This window comes from Phalacrocorax carbo, chromosome 3 (genome assembly GCF_963921805.1).
Source record: "Phalacrocorax carbo chromosome 3, bPhaCar2.1, whole genome shotgun sequence".
Taxonomy (NCBI): Eukaryota; Metazoa; Chordata; class Aves; order Suliformes; family Phalacrocoracidae; genus Phalacrocorax; species Phalacrocorax carbo.
Genome location: NC_087515.1, coordinates 103,442,535 through 103,465,876, shown reverse-complemented (window position 1 = coordinate 103,465,876; position 23,342 = coordinate 103,442,535). Strand labels below are relative to the sequence as shown.

Here is a 23,342-nt window from a genome sequence, read left to right as displayed (position 1 = left end):
GAGAAGGGAACCCTAATGCAAAAATATTTTATAGTCACGTAAGCTTAGAATAAAGAATCGGCCGCTCATTGTAGACAATTGTGAATTCTCTCCATTTGCAACAAATATTTCATTCTCTATGAAAAAACCCTGTGACATCACTTGCACACTTATTTGGAGATAGCATGTCAACTGCTCGGTTAAGTCCTCAAAATATTTATTGCTTAGAAGATAGGCATCTTGGTACGAGACACAAACACTCATAAATTTACTATGCAATTAAACTGTACTATCACACCTTTTAAGGTACCAGTGAAGTAAAGGTTTATTAAATCAAAATCTGTTGAACTGTACAGCATTTAACTCAAATGAGCTTCTATAAGAATGTGGAACAGCGATCAGGTTTATTCTCCAGTAATACTAAGAGCCTATGCAGTACACATTTTTTTTTTCTGTTGTTTCAGGTATAATTTTACAAATCTTGCCACTGTGGCAATAAACGTGTCCTTTTCCCTGAGTTACAACGGAGTTGCATTAAAGGACCTATGGGGCATCTGCAACACCTTTTCCAGAATATTTTTCCCTTGAATATTGTATATTTGCGTGGAAATGTCACAGGATGTGAGGGATATCCGCTAATGAGCTTTCTTGAAATTCTATCACTTCACTAGGCTAATTTCTCAGCAAGTCAGACTTGCAGTCCTTGCTGAGAATTACGGTTCTTTATCAGTGGGCCTTAATGTTAATTTCTACATGCAAGTTTGGAAATCACATTTCAAATAGCATTTTTCAAACATGCCTCAGATAAAGGTACTTTCTATATTCTTTAAATAGAGATACAACAGCCCTTGTCAGTTAATTTTAAGTAAGTAGCCGATTCTTTCAGAAATTTCAGGCACGCTCGCACGCCGCCTGCGTATGCGGTTACTGTTTGTCCAAGTGACTCAAATGTAAGGACAAACTTTAAAGCATGAGCTCTGCAGAAACAGTGCAGTTCTCTGTTCCTTTCTGGTCAGTAAAATTATGTTCTCGGACTTCAAAACAACTTTTTGACTGAAAGGTAATTCCAAAATTTAGTTTGGATAATGCACTTTGTGAATTTAGAAACCATTAGTAGAAAAAAAACCTGCAATGAAATAGATAAGAGGATGCTGCGAGCAAGATTTTCAGAGCAGAAATGGTATTATCCTACCTTCATTAGCCACTGAGTGTTGTTTTCCATGATGTTTTCAAGTAGTTGCAGTCTTTGAACCGAATCATCATAATCTAAAGGTGCATCCCTTTGCACTGCGTTGGACACGTAAGAAGTCGAAGATCGGCAGTTGTCCGTCTCGGGCAGAAGGAAGGTATAGCTGCATGACCCGTGCTGAACCTGGTACTGCTTCTTGCCTATCGCCTCCATGCTCTTACTAAAGGAGTTGTATCCTGAAGCTAAGAAAACACTGCAGCCCCAAAAGAAGTAAACAGTCAGCTGCATTTTAATTCCTGCCGTAACCCCGCAAACCTGGAGTGCTTTAGCGCGCGAGCGGGAGCCCAGACCTAGCTAACCTGCGCTGAAACCCAGCGCTCCGCTGCCATGTGCCGCCTGAAGGAGGGCTGGGCTTTTCGCTGCGCTCCTCGCGAGCTGGAAGCGTGCCCTCCCCTCCCCAGCCGCCGTGCCCGGAGCTGTCAGATGCGGAAAGCGAGGAGCCGTGCCCTTGGCGGGGCGGGATCCGGCCCACGAGCCGCGCGGGGGCCGCTCCTCCTCGCCCGTGCCGGGACCGCCCGGCCGCGGTGCCCGAATCAATCCCTGCCCGCCCCTATGTCAGCAGTTGATAAGAGCGGGCAGCACATGTGGAGCGGGGCCGCTCCGCCTCCCGCCTCCGCCGCTGCCCGCCTGCAGGGGAGGGGACGGCGACGGGGACCGGGAGAGGCATTTGCGAAGCGGGCTGGCGGGAGCGCGGGCGGGCGCGGGGCGGCGCGGGGCGGGCGCGGGGCGGGCGCGGGCGGGCGCGGGGCGGGCGCGGGCGGGCGCGGGGCGGCGCGGGGCGGCGCGGGGCGGCGAGAGGAAACCCCGGGGAGGAGCCGGCAGCGAGGGGACCCCTGCGAATTCCTGCAGCGCGGCTCTAATTAAGAAGTTCCTAGACAGAGCAGCCGGTTCCGATAGCCTCCAACTATGCTTGTAAATTATTTGTGGCGGTAATCATTTTTAAACACCGACCAAAATAATTTAAAAAAAAAAAAAAAAAAAAAAGTTCCTGGGCTTGCTTGTTCTTCTTAAAGAATTTTCTTTTTTAAGTGTGCTGAACCAAGATGTAATTTCGTTTGTGCTTAATGCATTCCGTAATTACAGAGACAGACACTGTCCCAAGCATACAAAAGCAGGCTTGGGCACGTCCTGGCAAAGAGAACAAGAGAGGGGGGTTTAATTAGAAGTTTTCAGTTGAACACAGACTTTGTACTTGACTGAATCCCTGAGATGAACGCTTGGGTTTAGGCATGTCTTTCAAGAGTTAAGCGTTTTCAAGCTTTTTACTTTTAAGGCTTTTTTGTCCGTATTAAATGGCTAACTTTGGAAGTGCTAACATTAGCAAATGACAAGTCAGCTGGAAGAGGGAACAGCTGTCCAGGCGCGGTGGCAGCAAGGCATGCCTCAGGAAGGGGCACGGCTGAATAGCAGATACCCGATCGGCTCGCGCAAGCCTAATTCCGTGCCCTTGAAAATACCTGTAAAAGGTGGGGGAAAAACCTAATAAAGTAAGTATTTGCAATGTATAGGTAAGATTAAAAAGGAGCTTCCCCCTACTTCCCACTCCTGTGTTCTCTGCAGTGATCAGTGATGTTGAAGAAGCGGAAAATTACTAACCAACTTACCAAACCCTGGGAAAGACTCGATTCCACTGAAATTCTGGAAAAGCTTACTTCTCTATTTTAGAAAATGTCTTCTTGAAACCAGCATGATAGGATACTGATTCCTGAAGACAAACTGCCTGAGAGTTTTGCTAGGTCTGGATCTGGAAGCTATAGATTGTTCTTAATTAAAATAAACAAAGAGAATGCCATGCTAGTCAAACTAACATGAATCACAGACCAAACTTTCCTTATACAAGGAAAATCCCAACGTGCCTCGGGATCTCTTACGACAGGCTTTCTTACACAACTTGCTATGTTTCATATAGTGTATTAATGTGGCTTTACTTTCTAAATCATGGAAGTTGTGTTCAGGGGTTGTCAAAAATAGCTGTAGCAGCTAAAATGCATGCCTTGCATTGTTGGAAGCTGTTGGGATTTCTTTACATACTACACAGTTACCTCTGGAAAGGAAAATCTCTAGAATTCAATTCTGGAGACTTCCAGAAAGGTTCTCATTACACTTGGACTGTGACCGGTGGAACCAATTTGTCAGATTTTTTTCCTGCGGAGTATTCATCTGCCATTGTTCATCCTTCCAGCCAGAGGAAATGGAGGAATATGTTTGGAACTTGGGATACAGTCAAGATTATTTTCTACAAAATGTACATATTTGGAGGGTTTGGCATATAAATTATGCATTCTCCATCCCTTCAGCTTCGTATTGCAATAGCAAAGCAAATTAATGTGACAGCTACCTGCATTGTCAATGACATTTCAAAAGCCTTTTGTATACTGATTTCTACTTCTCAATGTACTGAAGTCTTTGAAAGAATGTTTAATTCCATGTGAATAAAAGTCTCTTGCAGGGTAGTAGGGAAACTTAGTACTATCCAGTGAAGACAGCATGTAGGATTAGATTTATACACTAGACTGTGAGAAGCATTTCTAGGCATCTAACCAGACATTCAATTTTTTCTGTTATTTGAATATTTTTTATTAATTTGCCAAGTTAAATGAGAATTTCCTATTATGAGTTGTACTTGTCCTTAACTTGGTCTGTTCCCTGCTCTTTTCCTCACACAGCTAGCCCCAAAAATATAGGACCTTCAATAGAGTAGTGCTGAAAATAAGATTGCTCCAGCCCTGAAAGTATCTGTCTCCTCACGAGGAAGAACTGTAGGAAAATCTTGATTTTTCTGGTTATATTTTCGTGGATTTTTTAAATCCTTTAGTAAGATGTTGAAGGTAAAGATGAGACTGACCGGTGTAGTCTTTAGGAAGTTTTCTTTTTAATTATTAGACCTCTACTCAAGGGACTGTACATATATAAAAGACAAGATTTAAGGGATGCTGAGAATTCATTAGACAGGATCTCCATGAGAGGCTTGATTAAATCAACAGTTTTTGAATTGCTATGAAGCTTGCCATCTGTGTGCCACACTATCGAGTCAGATCACCAACATAATCTGGCAGCTCAGTTTTGAGGAGAGACCAGAGTGTCTCCAAAGGTTTGAGCTGGAGTCTGTTTTCCTTTAGAAAAGGCTGATGCATGACCCAGGGAGGCCCTTGAGCCCTAATGGGGCCAGGAACAAAACTGAACTTGGAGGCTGCCTAACAAGGCTTGCTGTATCTTGGACCTCCACTAGGGAGAACTGTGGTTGTATGAATACTGGAAAGAGAAACTAGTTCACCTTTTAGTGGTTTTTTGGCTGGGTTTGGTTTTTTGTGGGGTTTGGGTTCTTTTTTTTTAATGAATGAATGAATGAATGGCCAGTTGCTATGGCAGCTGCCAGCAGTTCAGGGAAAAGGTATGGGAAGTGCGGGTTTTATTCTGAGAAGTGACAACAAATTACTAATGGAAGACCCTTAGCAGCACAGCAGGCACTACCAGTTAGCTACTCTGCTGTGCTTCTCATCTAGCTCTTGGAGTAACACCCTGAGGTTCACCATAGTAATGTATTCCCCAGCTTTTCCTTGATACTTCCAGGCTGTAGGGGCAATAACTGGAATACAACCCCCAACACACACACATAACCGAGGGAGGATTTTGCTGTTTTCCCATCTGGGTCCAATGGACTCATATTGCTTTAATGAAGTGTTCTTTCCCACTGCCCAGGAAAGTCAGTGAGCGTTCACCTTGCCAACAAAATAAATATACATCCCATTAACCCTTCACTACAGGATAGTGCGTATTTGGTGCATCTTTTGGAGCATTTGATTGTGATCCTTCACCCTTTCTATCCCCCTGGGAGCAGCTTTCCCAGCTGTGGAGGAGGAAGTGGTCTTCTCTGCCTCCCCAGGGAGTCAAAGACAGTCAGAGTTCAGGGGGAAAGAAAGTAATAACAGCTAAATTTAGAAAACTGGTGTGAAAAGTAAGGCAAGTTAAATACATTTTTGTCCTTGAAAACTGAGGAGGAGGAAGGAAGATGCCTGAATACAGCCTTTTTACTGAGCCTCAGAGGCATAATAACAAGTCTGCTTGCAGGGCAGGGCTTATTCCAGAAAAGCTGAATGACAGAGAAGATCTGTCTCCTGTCAATTATGAGAAAGAACATCTCATTGCTAGACAAGTTGAAGTAGGAAGGAATTTAAATCATTTGGCATGGAATCTCATATATGCCAGTATGAAACCAAGTAAAAAGTTACAACTTGGACTAGTTGCTTCCTCTCAGTGTTTTTTTCATGTTCATTATTCTCATCTTTTATTTCTGCTGTCGATATGGAGTGGCATGTTTGCATTCATGATACATTTGTGCTGCAAACTGAAATATAGCTGCTCAGCCTGTGATTTCCTGCTTGCTTTATGGCTGAGAGTGTATAGTATTTGACATAAAATAGCAAATAGTGGCTTGGTATATTTAAAGTACAAATTAGATCTTTCCCTTTTTAGAAAGAAGATACCCACTCCACAGAACTCACCTTATAGGAAGAGCTGAAATGTATATTTTGCCAAAACTAAAGATTTAGAACGTTTGCCAGATGTGTTGCAGGCAATTTCCTTTCCTGGGAAACAGTAAATTCCCTTACTCAGCCAATCCTGTTTTTATTCCATACAGCATATGACTAAGCTGCTTTGAGAGAGATGCCTGAATACCACTAACATTATCTTTCCAATTATCATTTTACTTACAGCTGCACAGCTTCTGTTTGACAGGCAAATACAGACATCTTGTGAGATCTCTGATAGAAAAGGAAGCATAAAAGTTTTTGAGGTAATGTAGGAAAATGTTGACTTGGCTTTAGTCTGCTATCCGCAGACTTTGCCACCTAAAACTTTCAAGATGTTGATTTAGTAGATAAGCAAGTTCTCATTTCAACAGCTTTCTTGTTTTAGCAAGGGAAAAATACGTCATGAAATATGTGCAAAATAAAGGCAGAACAATGTAAACGAGTAGTTTTGGTGCTGCATTCTCATAGGGATACTTGTTCTACATACATAAATGAAAATACTGTAGTGTAAGAATATGGAACTTCACAATCAAATCTGAGATGAAAAATTATCTGAAAATTTGAATAAATTAATGAAGTATTTTATATATTCCTGGTATTTACATTCCTCACGTTTTGAGACCTAGTGTTAAGTTCCCACCTTTGGTTCCTGGTACTTTAATACTGGGTTATGGTAGTTTCATTTGCTGGCTTCAAAATATTTTCTTTCACTGGGAGTATTTTAGCATGTTTCTCAGAAACAAATGTCAACAAGGACAAGACTCATGAACTCGTAACTTAAAAAACAGGGAACAGGATCTTGGAGCCTACTAGATTTTTAGTCTGCTGAAAAGCTTATCTGTTTTGAGATCTTACACTCTCTTTGAAAGAGTAGAGTGCCAGATTATTATGTTTTCCGATAAGCCAAAACAAATTGTTTTCATTAAGACCCATAGTTCAGTTCTTTAGCACTTCTAAAATTAGTGGTAGTATCTTACCAATCATTCCTCCTTCCCCCACCATTTGCCTAGTATCCTTTTTATTTAGTCTGAACTTCTCTACTGGTGTCTCATGATTTCCTTAACAAAATGTCAGGGTTCTGCTCACTTTCTTAGCTGTTGCTTATTTCTAATCACTCAGAACATCTGGTGTAACGTCTTGTGAATTCATAGTCATCTTTATGTTCCATCTCTGACGTTCCCTCACGTCTCCTTTGAGTGCCCTTCCTTTCAAGGGAGGACATTTACCCAGTAATTCTCATATTGTACTTTTGCTGAAGGGACAAGAGGTCAATAATCTGATCCACTGAAGATTTCAGTTACCACTCTGTCTTGGTGACTCAGTCTGCTTGTTCCCATCTTGCCTTGTAGCATCCAATCCATCATTTCAGTACACGGTATTTTTCCTAGATGTCATGCCATTAGTGGAAGCATAATGCAGCCAGAACCAGACTTTGTGTCTTCCCTTGGTAATGCTTGCATGTTAGCCCTTTTTTCTCTTTCACAGTTAATACTGCCTCCATACTTCAATGCATTTAAGTCTATAATCTGCAAGTTATGATTATGTCCCTTTGTCTCTTTGGTATTTTATTCTTTCCCTTCTTTGATACTATGCTTTCATCAATGTCTCTAAAATTCCTGTAGTGATCCTCATCATCAGTACATTGAATTTTGTAATATATTCTGTCTGGCTCCTTCACAACATATGAACTGTGACTTACTTATGAAGCTTATTATATTCGTTCTGCATTTCTTAGTAAATTACATTCAACTTTATTTTCATAAGAATTGTTAGATGACTGTCAGAGCTTCACACAAACAGACTATCTACTTAATTGCTTCTAATTTGTTTTCAGTTGTGGAAGCTCTACATCCAGCACCACTCCTACCAAATATGTCAGCTTCATTGCTTACTTTGTAGGCAATGACTGGATTGGCTTTCTTGGACTGTCTTGGACAAACTGGGATGTTTTTTCTCCCTTCATCTGACATTTAATGTGACCATATTTTCCACTTATAAACTTTATTTTGATATCCCACTTTTGTTATATAACATCCGCTCAAGGCTTCTTGACTGAGATTATATTAACATCAAAATAAATTATATATTAATATACATACATACTTATATCTGTATATATGATAATGGTTGGTATGTTGTCGATGCTACTGTACCTAAAATATACTTGGTCATGTTAATTTAGATTGGGATTTTATGATATCACATCTTGAGCAAAAATGATAGCATGAATGAATGTTTTTTTAAATTCCTGTCATCATCACTTCCACATTCCAAAACCTTTTCTTTTCTTCTTAGTTTTAATTGTTTCATTACTTCTATAGTGATTTCCTTTATCAATCAAAATTTTCAAGGGATATCTAAAGTAGAACATACAAATACCTAAAAAACTGTACTCTGTACAAACAATGTATGCAGATATCTAAGAAGATTCTCACAGTGTATTAGTGACGTTCCTATTTGTAGAACAGATGGTACTTTCTTTCACTGTGTGCATTTTTTAATAATGAGTGTTATTTTAATCTTTGAAAGATGAATCATCCACGTACAGAAGTAGGAAGTGAGTCCCAGGATTATGAAGAATAGTTGCTGTATGTCCTTCCTCCTTAACATTTTTATATCGTTTGGCTATAGTGCCCAAAGGCTCATTCTCTTCAGAGTTACATGATGACAGCAAACTTTAGCTGGTAACAAGTGTAATTACATCTTAAACTCAAATAGCATGAGTTCAAAATTAACATGGAAATTACAGCTAATGTTAAGGATCTTACAGTTGGACTGCCGAATATCTCTGACAGTGTCAAGTGCTGTGCCCTGTCTGTCTCTCATACGGGGCAAAACATAATACGGCATTTGTTTAAACAGGTTACCATCAGTTTGAACCTGAATGAAATAACTTGCCAGCTAATGTGTAGCAACTAGCTCTAGTAAGGCCTTTAAAGCCTGTTTGTAAAAATTGTTTCCATATCATGTGCATATTTACTCTTCATTATTGAATTATATGTGAAAAAATTAACAGATACTCTTGCTTTATATGCTCACATACTGTTTATATGCTTTTTGAAAAATGCCTTTTTAATTACAGTTTTGTACATTTGGACAATTTAAACCTAAAATCTTTATGTAAGGGTTTCACTTTTATTGTATTATGTGAATGTCATATTATGTTGACATGAAAAGGCAGCAGACTGTGAAAGAATCCAGAAGGCCTTTGGAAAATGAGAAATCTGCCTTACTGACATCTTAAAGAAAAACGCATTTGCCATTTGTTTAAAGGAATGTATTTTTCAAATGTCTAAGCAGTTGACAGTAAGCTAGCCTAACAAATCACCCCAGTCCCTGTGATTTAAACCCTTCCTCTTGTAAGCAGTCATTCAGGTTAGCGGAAGGTTCTCTCATCTGGTAATAGCACACTTATTTGATAATAACAGCATGTCATACTTCCGAAGAGCATGTTCAAGTTAAGAATCTGAACTCAAAGATAAACTGATGTCAAAGAGAGAATGAAAAGGAAGTGAGAAACTGTGTAAGAGGAATAAACAAAGCTTTCAGAGAGAGAGAGGACATTTATGGCAACAGTAAGGCACCTAGTTCCTGACATCTGTTTCCCTCAAGAAAAAAATACAGTACATATGCTAACCTTTTTATGGAGAGTGCAAGAAAAATATTTGCAGCATATTTTCATATATTCATATTTGTTGAACTGTATTATGGATGTGTAATTTGAAGAGGACAGAGCCACGGCAAACTCTTTTTGCACTCCATGAAGATAAATCTTTGCTTTTTCCAATACTAATAAACATAGTTCAGTAATAGTTCTTAAAAACAGTGCCCACCCTCTTGCTGTTTCTGCCACAAAATCGGGGCATTGTTTTCATCATTGGTCTTACTGCTGTACAGGCAAAGGAAGGAACTAAACTATTTTTTTTCCCTGCTTAGTGAGGCATCAGAATCTGTGATGGGACGGTACAAGGATTACCTGCATACTGTTACTAAGATTAGGGCTCCTTTGTGCTTGGACTCCCTGCCTCCATACAACCATCTAGCAAAACATCTATTGCCGTGTAAATATTAACATAAGTACCTCACTGGATGAGTAACAGTCTGTTCTTTATCTCTCCAAATAAATCGTTTGCTGGAAAGATAATCCTCCATCTCCAGTGGAATGTGTACAGAAGATCAAATCTCTTATGAGTATCCTATCATTAAAATGGTATATTTTCTTCCCAACACAAACCAATTAGAAAGTCCTCTTACTGGTCTTTCACTGAATTATTACTTGAGTCGTTTCACTACACAGAGAAAATTCAAATCTTTGAAAAATCTTTATTTTGTCCCACTAAAAATACATGTGAATGAAATTTGGAGACTGTCATTGGTGATGTCTATATTGTTTGAATGTGAATCCGCATTCAGGCTAGCCACAGCCAAACTGACTTACATTTACAAATCCTATCAAATAGTTCAATCTTAGCTTACTAGCTTCATTTTAAACTGGATTATAGAAGGTCTTGCTTGTAGTTTTATGTTCTCACTTGATTTTTAAGTCAGTATCTTCAGTCAAATATCTGAAATCTGTGATCAAATCATATTTTAAATAATTAATAAGGCTTCACCTTAGTGTTAAATGATATATTATCAGTTGTTACTGCTTTGGCTGTGGCCTGTGGGATGCTATTAAAAGTAATGTCCAGTGAACAGCATTTTTCTTTAACATAAACAACTTTTTATCTAATTCATCAAATTAATAACTAGCTGATGTTATTCTACTGATTTCTGCCTTCCTTTGCCTGTTTGCCCACTCAAGTATAATTTTTAAGAACAAGAATGCATACATTAAGATTAAAATATTTACTAGATGGTGCCTTGACAATTTGAATAATATCTCCTAACTTGGCCAGTTTAGACTATTTTCCTCTTCTATTAATGAAGATTGTATCCTTGCACAGGGTGTCATGGTGGCCTTCTTTGATTAAATACAAAGATCAGGTCACCCAAGGCTTCCTTGTAGAGTCAGAGAGATTTCTCTCTGTTGATCCGAAGGGGACTCTTGAGTCACAAGCTCAAGTGAAAGCACCTGAAGTTAGGTGAAATGAATGTCATGAAGTTCACTAGACAGTACAAATGCTGGCTTCATGCTTACAAAAACCTTGTTGCTGTAAACTGCATGGGAAGGACAGGAGCCTTTTCCAAACCACTCTTCTGCAGAAGGAGATGAGAACTGAGGATAAATCCACCTGATTTCTTGTCTTTTGCTAAAAGTCGTAGTTTGACTTACTGAAAGAAGTGATGGTTATTCCAGATTTCAGATGTGTTCCACTGACTCAACTTAAACTGCTGTTAGTATATTACCAGTATTTTTTCAGTTTATTACAGTTTTTGGACTATTGTATGCCAACTTTAGTGCTGTGACTCTCATCTTTTTCAGTAATGGATTCACTTGGACTATGAATTGATTAAAAAAAAAAGTCCACCAAGAAATTGGGTCTCAGTAGATTATTCACCCTGGAAAGATAATTCCTTTACACTGGAGGCACATATTCTAATGTTAAGAGCACTAAATAAATGTCAGTTGAAATGTTTAAGCAGTGCCTGTTCTGGAACCCCATTGCAGCCCCCCCTTTTAGACGGCTGAGGAAGGACAGGCTAGTGGGGGGCTGAGTTTTCAGCCAGCTGTGAAGTATTCCAGGCAGGACTACAGCAGGCAGGGAAACAATTAGAAGTCATGGCCTAAACTTTGTTTTAATTTTATACCAAGTATAAAGAAATATTTTTTGAGGCCAAGATCTATGAGGCTGTAGAAAAGCCTCTCATGAGAAGCAGTGGAATATCTGTTGCATGAGAAATTTAATATAGATGGGCAAAACACTGAAATATGTGAAGAAAAATCCTGTACTGGCAGAAGTAAGAATTAAATGACCTAATAAGCTTTTTCATCTCTTAATTTCTCTCATTAAACCTCATCACTTTGCTAAAGAAATAAAAATGTTTATCTTGGACCTCCATGTGAAAAGTGCTTGTAGAAAAAATATCCCTCTTCAGATGATGAAAATATAATTAATATATTTGAAATTATTCTTGAATTTTCTCACAGCCATGAAATTAAACCTGTCAGCCACAAGCTAATATTAGTGCCTGAAGACTGCTAAATACAACTATTGCAATATGATGCAGCAATATTTTAATATTGGAAATTATTATGGTTTTAGATTTCATTGCAATATTGGAACAACTTCGGTTTATATTATTAATTCTACCAGTGGCATGCAAAAGAATGTAGTTCATCCTACTATTACTAAAAGCATCAGAGTGAGACTGTGCTTCATAGACTGTTATTGCCCACATGTGAACCTGCTTGGCTAACGGAGAAGTTTACAACCAGACAAATTATTCTCGACTATTAATAGCTTAATTGCTACTTTTGGTTTCAGATTTTTTTAAGAAATAATGCTTATTTAAACATATTTACAATTAACAATTTTTAAAAATGCACTTCATAGACATCATCAACATAACGAGCCACAAAGTTTACGTCAAAATCGGACTGCTCTTGCGTTCTGTTAACTTGAGACGCATCATTTCTGACTTTTAAAACCTCTATTTTGGAATATTTATTCTATGTGAAGCAGACTCCTTCGTATTCATATATTTTACCTCGCTAGTTCCGCAATAGGGTGCAGAAAATCTGCAGTCACCTACCCCTTACCTAACTCTGCTGGCCTACAATTTTAGACTGCAGCACACCCAATAAAGAAAAGTAACGCATACTTTTAAGATAGCGATTTCAATAAACTGAAAGCCTGGAGGACTAAGGAAAAAGGGATGCTTTAGGGGCATACTGTGGGCCTCTCATTTAGAAGGTTTTTCTAGTGTCAGAACCTTTTTCTGACATGCACAATGGTCAGAAGCTGCTGAAGTAAACAAAATGTGGGTCTGTTCTCCATTATTATAATTTGCAGATACCCTGCGTCTGCTCACAGAGGATGGCCCAAGGCTTTTAAAGCTGTTAATGACATGAACAGTGGCCAAGAACTGTCTTTATTTGAAATACAAATGTGTTTTAAAAGTAAACCAGAACGTGTGAATCCTCAACCAGTTGCCATTCACATTAACTTTACACAGTGAGGTTTTTTATAAAGGTATAGGCTTCTCACCAAACATTCACTGGACTATTTAAACAATTGGAAGTACTTCCAAGAGGTGTCACCACTAGTTAAAATATTGGCTTTCGTGGCTGGTCCAAACAAGAATCAGGCTTTATAATAAGTGAAACTTGGTTCTCTCTCATTGTTTCTCAATGTTCGTAAATTCATTAAACATTCCTTCATCAAATTCCATCTCTTTGCTGGCTCTTCCATGTCAGAATGAGGCATCTGTTTCCAAAAAATGAAGTGACAGATGGCTGAGTAAGTATTGCCCCATATTACAGCTTGGGGAATGAAGTAATCTTAATGAACTGAAGACAAACAAAAACAAAGGTATTCAGGATTAGAAATAAAGGAGAGAGGGTTTCTTATCTTGTCTTCTTTTTTGTTTTTCTAGTTAGTCTTCTTTTATTAAAGTAGAGTTGTGAGCCCTAAATACTAAATGTTGAAATTCAGGACAGTTTGGGACTGTGTAACAGTTCTGCACACAGACATCAAACACACAGTAGTTAGTACTGCCTCTGCTGTGAATGCAGGTTTTATCCACATATGCACTGTGTCATTTTTCCAATATAGGCGTCTGAAAAACAGCCTGGTTTCTATGAAAATATGTGGAAAGCCATGCCCCATATGCTTTTCATATGAGACACAAGACTTGACTGTGTGCTACAGGACATCCCCTGTTATGTGGGACAGCTGCCAAGCGCAGCAGAAAGAAAAGATACAGGCAAGACAACAAAACCAGAGGAATAAATGATTACTAAATCCTCATTCTGTTTTTAATGTTTATATTCTGCTCTGGTCTCAGCTGTTACAGTCTTTTAACAACATCTTGTTGTCTTTTAACAACATCTCTGAGCTGGAATAGCCATATATTCTGTACTTGCTAGTCTATTGAATGCTTTATGGTATAAAACTTTTAAAAGTTTAATGTTCGTAAGTGAATGACAGTCAGACTTTCAAAGGTAATATGTGATACAGGCTTTGAGTCTTCCAAAAATCCTAGCGTACCTTTGCATCTTCAGGTAACAATGTATCTCTGATCCATAAACATGGATAAGCATAATAGCTTTTTAATACTTACGGGCCCGAGTACTTTAGGTTATATTTGAAAGCTGAACTGCAGCTATTATAAATTTTCTCAATGGTCTTGGGGTAAAAAACAAATGTTACCTTGTTTTGGGGCATTCCAGTGTTGCCAGGGCTTATGTTACTCAGCGTTTTGGTCTCTTACAACCTGGACTGTGAACTAATTAGATTAGATTAAGAAAAAATGATAGTTTAAATTTAGGGAAAATATTTCTTTTCATCATGGTTACAGAAGCATGAAAATGTTACCCTGCAAAATGGCAATAGAAGGTGGTAAATAAATAAAAAACATTATTTTCTTCTTAGCATGATTTTGGAGTCCAGAATCTTGATTTCTGGGTAGTTCAGTTAGCAGTCCTGAACACATAAATCCCACCAAAAGTCTGATTGTAAGACCTTTCTTTCACATTTCCAAAGTTGGTCATGTAAAAACTGATAATATTCTACAGATTTGACTTTGGTTTTGAGACTTTTTTCTTCTATCTATTTATATATCTAATACTGTTGAACCCCTCTTAATTGGCATGTATGTGTTTATTATACCTAATGAGAAGCAAGTCCTCTCAGTACCTCTGATACTGCTGAAAACTTCAAATTATGTTGGATCTGGGCGTCCTCCCTACAGAAGCACAATAAAATCCACAGTTGCATACAGGTTTCACTTACTAAAATTTACTGTGGTGGCTGCAGATAGAAATTTTATAATGTGCAAGCTGGTTGATATGGAGTTTTTTTCTAAGCACGTCAACTCCCAGGATCACAGAAGGAATCCTGAGAAATATTTGCCTTCATTTATCATGTTTTCAATGTTAACTATGTTACTAGAGATGGCAGAAACCACGTACTTGGCATCATCTCACTTCGAATACTAGGTCAAAGAATGGGCTGCCAGGCCATCACTTTCTGCAAGTCATATGCTGCTTCTCCATATAATATTCTGCTGCTGTTAGTTTGTCTGTGTTACATCTGTGAAACTCGGAATAATCCCTATATTCATTTGATACATTGCTACAGACAAGAAAGAAATTTTTATATATTCAGGATGGGAATGCAAATCACTATTTTTATTTAATAAAGACAGATTGTTGAGCCTGGCACTAATTTTATCCTTTATTACCAGTGAAGACATGAGAACTTGTAGTACATCCTGCTTCCATACCAGGGAAATTGGCTCAAACTGGAAGAAGGAAGACATAACGTAGTTTTTTGTGGACTGTGTCCTTTAAATGTTAGTTTACAAAGGCATCATGAGTCAAAAGGCCAATTTTATCCAAAAGATGTTTTTTAAGACATACGTAGCATATTCAAACACAACAGCAAAGACTAAACAGTTTCAGAAACCTGTTGGACTTCATGGATGCACCTGATTATTGCTCAGGAGCCTGTTCTGGGAAGGACACCCACCTACCTGTGTGGCTTCTGGCTGATTTATGCACTTCAGCACATGATCATGTCCTGTAAGGGTTTACAAAGAGCACGTGACACCCCAACTATCTGCTAAAAAGACCTCTGTTTTAGCTACATAGCTAGTTCTCCAGGATAAAAATCAGTGTCTGTAATTCCTTTTTACCACTTCGTGGTCCCTGCTTACAGCATGATGGACTTGTAGATCGCACTAATAGGATCCCAATGCCTTGCAACACTTGGGTCACAAGAACTTTTCATCGGCTACTTTGCTAGTAACTTTAGTATATGCCACCAGTTTCCTCTCTCCACTCAACTGGTTTGGACTAACATGGAAATGAAAAATGAGTGAATGTAAATTTTTTTGCTAAATGAAGGCGTTAAGTGTTGACAGGATGTCTGATTCCAGCCCAGAGTTTTCTCTGCATATAAACATAGAATACATTTCATAAACCAAAACTGCAGTTTTTGTTTGTTTGCGTTTGGGTTTGGTTCCAAGTTTCTTGAGAGGAGATCATCCTTAACTGAGAAGAAATACTAGGATGTGTTTCCATAAGCTTATATGGGCAATATTGTGATTACAAGGCGCCAGAAGAGCAAGCAAAACCTGGAGTAAGGAAGCTGAAATTAATGTATAGATATTAATAAAATGAACAGAGCTGGGCCCAGTCTTCTTTGCAGCCAATATTCATTGTGAGGAAGAAACAGAGGTTTATATTGTTCTCTTGATATTGTTTTGGTAGATTTCTGGCTTGTTGTAATTGTAACACATTCTACTTTTAGATTATTGTCTGAACTGTAACCTCACACTTCTAGAAAATCAGTATTTGGGGAAGTTGTGTTATCATATTAAAACACAACTGAAGTTATATTGTGGTCTTTTTTCCACAGTAGCAAAAATCTGGTAAAGTTTATGTGCCTTTGTCTTTTTTTTTTATTCTGCTGGTGATGTTACACTGTGATTGTGTTTGCCTGTATGATTCATTACAAGCTTGCTGGCAGATGGTCACGTACACTTTGCAAGAGTGCTTGATGCTAATAATAATCAGCTTTTAGCTTTTATTTTTTTTTTTCCTAGGGTAAGTAACGTATTTTATCCTAATGCCTAGAAAATCATGGTTGTTTTCAGTCACTGTCAGCTAAATACTTTTATCCTTCAGTAAAAAAGGTTTCTCTGTACATGCTCAACATTTCATGAGTGAAAGTTAAATTGCATGTGTAGATGGTAGCGACAGAAGAATTAGTGTTCCGTCTTTCTTATATGAACAAGCTGGAAGAATAAGTGTTTCATGGGACCACTATGTGCTAGAAAACCTCCTGGCTCCTGCATATGAATGATTTTTTGTTGGTTAAGCCATTGGAGCCCCACAGGGGCTATATAGCTAAAGCCTCAGAAATCCTGCTTTGTCTCACTTGACCCCCACACTTGTTATGGTAGAAGGAAATTGTTTATGTATATTTTGTTGCGTAACAGTAAATCAAGTTTGTATGCAGTGTTTATCTGTAACGCTTAAAATGCTGTCAGTCCAAAATACATTCTATTTATTTAAATGGTGACATTTTAAAGAACTATTTCTATGTAGTGCAGTAAAATGTGTATAACAAGTAACACTGTTTTATAAGAGGAAAAATGTGTTGAATTATGTGCTTTTATCATTATAGTATGACACAGACATATTTCATGTTTTTTTTAATACCAAGACTAACCTGTATTTAACAGTACTTCCAAATGGAATACCTGAAGAAGCCACAATATGGTGGAACTACATGGTGACTGTTTATAGTTATCTTCATGTTGGAAAAGGAAGATTTCTAGTCTAGTGGTTTTAGTGGAGACAGCTGTTGAGATGCTCTTGTTGGCTTTTGTTTCTCGTAATTGTAGTACACTATATCCAGGCAATAAAGTTAGTTATAAATCTGACTCCCTCAAAACACAGTGTCATGCATGGTTCCCGCAAAAGTGAATCTTAGTCATTTAATTAAAGTTCCCTTACTTTTAACAGATTCCTTGCTCTGTTTCTTCATTTAGTCATAAGCAAAAGGATGTATTGCAACTCATCTTCTTGCAACAGAATATGACACTAAGTCTATGACAAGGTCTCTACAGTGTAGGATCATGGTCTACATACCTGATAAGATATTTTTCTGAATGCAATTCTCAGTTACAGAGTCTTACTCATCTCCAGAGAGCATTAGAAAGTATATTTTAGCTGATACAGCTCCTCTTCTCAGACTTTCGTAAGTGTGTCTAAGGTATGGTCTTAACTGCTGCATTCTGTCCTCCAATATTGAGGCTGAATTAATTCACAGCTAATACGAAGAAAATACTCCATGAACCTGTGCCAAATTCTGTCCTGCTAGTCTTAAGTTTCACTGATACAAAAGTTGTAATAGGCTCCTTTGATTCCTAACTCCCATACCTTTGCTCCAACCAAACGAGAAAAAAGAATCAATTTTAAAATTTATTCATAAGATAGTTGCGGAACCAAATTCCAACTTCAGCTGATTTATTTTGCATTGTTTTTGATTTATTGTGCTTGTGGATATATGTATATATAGACATACTTCTGTTATTGTTCTTACTATTTTGTGATTTATTATGAGTTGATGAGACTCTGTTGTAGACCTTGGACGCTTCTTCAAAGACAAGAAGTTCCATTGTCATGTTTTTCTTACAATGATTTATGTCTTGTGTATTGAAGTTATTTATCAGAACTATTCAAAAGATCATCTAAAGTCATAATTTTTGAAAACACTGTTATTTAATATTTGCCTAAAGTTGGTCCCTGAGGCTGCAATCAAAAAAGGGCCTCATTTCACTAGTCAGTATATTACTATTATAATGGCAGTATTTCTTCATTATTTTCCATGTAAAACCAGACCTTGCATCTTAATGCATTGTACAAATCCAAAACAAAAGATAGTGTCTTCCCCAGGGACCTTTTGATGTACAGAAGAATATTTCCATCCTTTTTTTTTTTCCTAATCTGGCTGAAAGGTCACACTTTACACATATTCCATTTTAGCAAATTTATTTGTGGCCTGGAGCCTTTGTCAACTTCCTTTCAAGCAGAAGACACTGGCAATAGTTGACATGAGGGACTTTTACCTGTGGAGCTGATTCCAGGCAGCCTGATTCTACTGACCTTCAATAGTCTTTACTGCATGGCATGACTACTTTTAAAGCTGTTGTAGAGAGAGAGGTTTAATGGGTATGTTTGCCTGAGGGAGGGGAGTTTTATGGGTAGTGAATGGGGTGGAATTGTGTTGGTTGTTTTTACAGTAACTGTTAATTAGCATCTTTTAAATGAATGCATTTTGGACAATCCAGGAAAAAGTGTAAACATTCTGTTTAATACTAACTTCCTAGAATCAAAGGAACAAACGTGTAAGAATCAACTTAAAACGTTCATTGCTAGCATGTTAAAACTGAATAACTTGTCTTAAAGCTTTAGAGGTCTGTCAAAAGTTTTGCCTAGCCTTAGAGATTCTTACCTGAATTGAGTTAAGTTTTAGGTGCCTGAAAGAGCTGCAGATTCAACACAAAGCAAGGTCAAACTGTATAGGTTTTATTGAGTATTATTATTGAACTTCCGGGTTTAGTCTTATGTGAAGGAGATAAGCCACATTGCGTATTTTGATTAAGAAGTTTTGCACAAAACTTTGTCATTTGAAATTATGTATTTCATTGTAGCTTAGAAGAAAAACTATAAAATAAGAATGAGATAAATCACGGAAAGCTCTGTTTGTCCCATCCCATTTAGTTGTCAGCGTGGCTCAGCACATGCCTATAAAACAAACGATGTGCCCTCTTGAAGCAGTAGCATAGTGTGATCCTGTCATATTCTCCATGCTGTGTGGACTGGGCTGCTTGCTGCTTACTTATGTAGGAGATGCCTGAAGGAGATACATTGGCTCATCTGACATGCAATTAGACAATGTTTTTTCTTGGGTTTTTCTGTTTTTTCTGGAGGTTGATGAGATCATTTCTCAAATTTAGGAATTTTTTTTCAGGACTAACAGGACTATTTCTATTTTAGTGCTGTCTTTGGAGGATGTTGCAGACGTGGTAGTGGCTATTTCTGTGGTCAGAAGTCTTCAGCATCCTCTGCTGGCTTCAACCATTTACAGTGCATGTTTCTTCTACTGCATTCCAGATTTGTCTAGAACACATCCCTGAGTAGCTGACTGGGGTTTTAACTGCATTTGCCTGACAACTTGCCTTTGGTTTATAAGAAAAGGAAGCAGTGCTGTCCACAAAGATATGATGTGCATGTGGACACCTTTTAGTAATAGTCAATCTTCTTATCCAAAATGGCATTCGCCTGATTAATTATAACTCCTGTTATAATGTCATTTTAAGTTTGAACTTCTGCCTTCGTGAATCAGCACTTCCAATTCCGTAGTTAAATAAATTTATGAAAGAAACCACATATATTGTAATATATAGGCTGTATTGTACTTAAACAATTACGTTATGTTGCATTTGCAGGTCTGGTGTTTAACTTTTTTGTGGGAAGTTGTCTTTCTCATGGCAATTACAAATAAAGAAGACAGAGGTCTCTCATCTGTCATCTAAACATTAGCAAAAACTGTAAAAATGAAGGAAAGAGCATTGTAAAGGATTCTTATTACTCTGATCTTATAGATCATGCTGAGGACAACACAGGACCATTTCTGTTTAAAAAAGAAAATATTTTCAAATTATGTTAAAGTATCTAGCAATTTATAATAGTAGGTGAATTTTGCTGCAAAACAGTATATTTCAAATATTCTGGTGTTCTAAAAATGTTTTTGAATCCCTTCTCACATATGGCATTATGTTTGTGTGGCATTAGGGGAATTGATTATTACCTTTCATGAGACACTATTAGTGAAAACCCTGTTACCTGTGTTTCATCTCAGAGAACTGCATGCCATAATGAAGTGCACTTCAAAAGCCAAATTAAACTGAATGAACGAAGTAACTAGTAAGGATGTTCTCTTGAGCATTCATTCTTACCATGATGAATGATGCCTGTTTTTCTCTTCTCTTTAATTAGAATGTTTCTACATTTGCCAAAGAAAATGTTGGAATGCAGACAAAAACTGAAATTATAGGAACAGGGCTTGATGTAATAGCTTATTTGTAAAGGAAACACAACTTGTTTGGTATTTTATTGAAACAGGAAGTTCAGAACCTCAGTACACACAAGCACAACAAATTCTCAGGTGCTAGTTGAGTCATCTGTTGTTGGAAGTAGTCTCATAGAAGGCTTCCCCTTGATTTAGTTTTAATCTTCAATTAACAAAGGGAAGGAAATTACATACAGATTTAGGTTTAGATTATGTGCAGAGCTCTCTGTTGCTCTTTAGCTGTCACACTCATGTGCATGCTTTGTGAGTATATCACGTTGGCACAACCAGAGTGTGTCCGAGTGAATATATTCAGCTTTTAATTAGCAATAGAAGCCTGATGTATTACATTTGTGAAAACATGTAAGGCTTGCATAATCAAAATACTCTGCTTTTTTCGTCCTTCTAGTCTTCTCATATCTGATTTCAGCTTTACTGCACGCCACAGAAGTAAACATCTGGATAAGTTGATAATTGATAAAACTACTGTTTTAAGTTTAGTATGGGATTATTTATTTTTTAATTGTCATATTTGTTTGTAATAATAGGTCTGTTATACAGCAGAGCCTGACAATACCATGCAGTTTTGTTCAGCTGTGGTATCTTTAAAAGGCACTTGGGAGTTTGCACGTGTATCTTCTGTGTAGAAGACTTAGCCTTTCCTATCCTTCAAAGGTCTGTATGACGCTGGCCTTCTTTGAATGAGAAGGATTTTACTAAATTCCCTCCAAATACCATCATTACTGTTCCTCTGTTTAACCCCAGGAGTATTCCAGTGTTGTGCAGTGAGTCTCCTTTCCTCCACCGACGGTCTGAGCAATGATGGCTGTGTAGCTCTCCCAGCACTGGCCCATAGCATAAGGATAAGTGCATTAGTGCTTTAATCAATAATGTAATTTTAAGAAAACATTCCATGGGTAGCATTAGAACTATCATGTCAGCTCCTGAATTCTAAAGTTAATATCATTTCAAAATTAAAATAGACACATGGTCCAGTGAGCATGCAGGACATTTTTAAACCATTACCCTTATGCAGGACTAGCTAGATTAGATTCTTTTTCCCCATCCTCTGAGTAATGTATATACTTTAGTATAGTATGTATCAATACAAACAGTACCTTCTGTTGCATCATGGTAGTTTGCATTGTTATAGGGCTAAAGCTGCATTCCTGATATACCCACCATACTCCCATTGATTTTCATGGGAATTCTGGACTGGGACAGAGCCAGATATGGTAAATATTTACAGACTTTTACTAGAAAACTAGTGTGTAGGAGAGGAGTTATGGAGCATTTGTATTTTATCTATGCTATCCAGTTGTTTGACTAGAAAATAACTAGTAATTTTGCTTGAAGACCACAACTGCTCCTGTGCGTCTAAGCACAAATACCCAGCTGCTTATACTTTATATGCAGTCCTTGCTGAGTATCCTTTGGTTTTCGAATTGCAGCTGCTTGCTTAGGAAATGACAGCCTCAGGAAAAGGCTTTCTGCTCTCACTAAAGCACTTCAGATAAAATCCAGATAAACTGAAAAGTAGTAGCGTCTCTGCCCTGCGTCATTCTTAGATGAAGAGCAGTAGGAATATAGGAAAGGAACTCGGAAAGGAGGACAGGGTCAGCGGTTTGACCCTACAAACTTTGCCCAGCTAGCATGAGAAGTCACTGAAAGTCCACTACCATAATAAGTCTGCCTTGTTCTCTGTATTTAACCATGTCATAGCTGGTGATCATAAAACAAAACCAAATTCCATATGGTATTTATAACAATACTTATTTTTTCTACAAAAGTTTTTAACAAGATCATCATTACATTTGCAGTAAACAGAAGTGAACTTTTCTGTGAATCAGTGATTCACTTTTCAGTGCATCTTCCTGCTACTTTAGATTTGCACTTCAATAGCTTCACCTGTAGAGTCACACATTTATTTTATTTTCATTAAGATAGTTCCTACAAGACCAAATGCCAATATCAGATAAGTCAAATGAATATTTCTCTGTTATCTTTGTAACTAAAAAAAATTTAAACTAGGAAGAAGCGATAGAAAAGAAAAAAGGTGGAAAAGTTACCACATTTTCAAATCCTAAATGCATTTGAAATCCTAATCAGGAGTAAGGTTATGAGACTTATGTTCTAAAATGGCATCTCCTTACTTGCAGCAACAACTGAGATCTAATGCTAGACTTTTGTTTTCCTCCAGCATTTGGTAAGCTTACTGACACAGTGTTTACTTTGCCTCCTCTAGACTCTTGAGAAGAAAGCAGTGAGGTAATATTCTGTAAATGTGTTTGGTGTATCGGCTCACCAGCTGATAAGCATCAACTCAAATATCAAAACAGGTATTGGAATCAGTTATTTTTAGAGGGGCATCATTTGGTACCATGCACAACTTATCATTGTGGTTTGTGAATTATTTTTTCACTTTGTTAAAATAAACCCCTTTCAAAGGCTTGCCATTCACTTGAAAAATTCCCTGGTTTAAAAAAAAAAAAAAGCAGAGAGAGAAAATTTGGTGTCAGGTACTGTACCTTTGCCCTACCAACTTTCATAGCTTTAAAATTACTCTGTATTCATAACATAAATTGTTCTCCCTCAGCTATACAGAAAACCATCCCAGCTTGCTGTTACTGTATAGCCAAAGTTCTTTCTTCTGTAATCTTATATTATTGTCATGCTAGAAAGTACAAGAGTTCGTGAAAAAAATCTTCATATAGAAAATGTTAATCATGTGCTTTGTTTCACACCTATGAAGAAAGCAGTGCTCTCAAAGAAAGTTTTCTTGAGTAACTGTCATTTAAAAACATGATTGACAAAAAGCACCTGGTCAAATAT

The 23,342-nt window shown here is 37.7% G+C and overlaps 2 protein-coding genes across 11 annotated transcripts in view; one reads left to right on the top strand and one right to left on the bottom strand.

Moving 5' to 3' along the window:
• Positions 1-1,922, bottom strand: part of ANGPT2 (angiopoietin 2) — a 48,190-nt gene extending 46,268 nt beyond the window's left edge. For 2 of the 4 annotated variants that reach the window (XM_064447938.1, XM_064447940.1), the window contains exon 1: positions 1,172-1,922. In XM_064447938.1, coding sequence (XP_064304008.1) covers positions 1,172-1,456 — 285 coding nt within the window. In that variant the 5' untranslated portion in view covers positions 1,457-1,922. The remainder of the gene's footprint in view (positions 1-1,171) is intronic. The other 2 variants (XM_064447937.1, XM_064447939.1) reach the window with 1 other exon arrangement.
• Positions 1-23,342, top strand: part of MCPH1 (microcephalin 1) — a 151,337-nt gene that overhangs the window by 103,483 nt on the left and 24,512 nt on the right. The window contains exon 13 of one of the 7 annotated variants that reach the window (XM_064447935.1): positions 13,479-13,662. The exons of the other annotated variants lie outside the window; for them this stretch is intronic. Within the exon in view, the coding sequence (XP_064304005.1) occupies positions 13,479-13,547 (69 nt within the window). The 3' untranslated portion in view covers positions 13,548-13,662. Of the gene's footprint in view, positions 1-13,478; positions 13,663-23,342 lie in introns of those variants that run through there. 7 annotated transcript variants of the gene reach the window in all.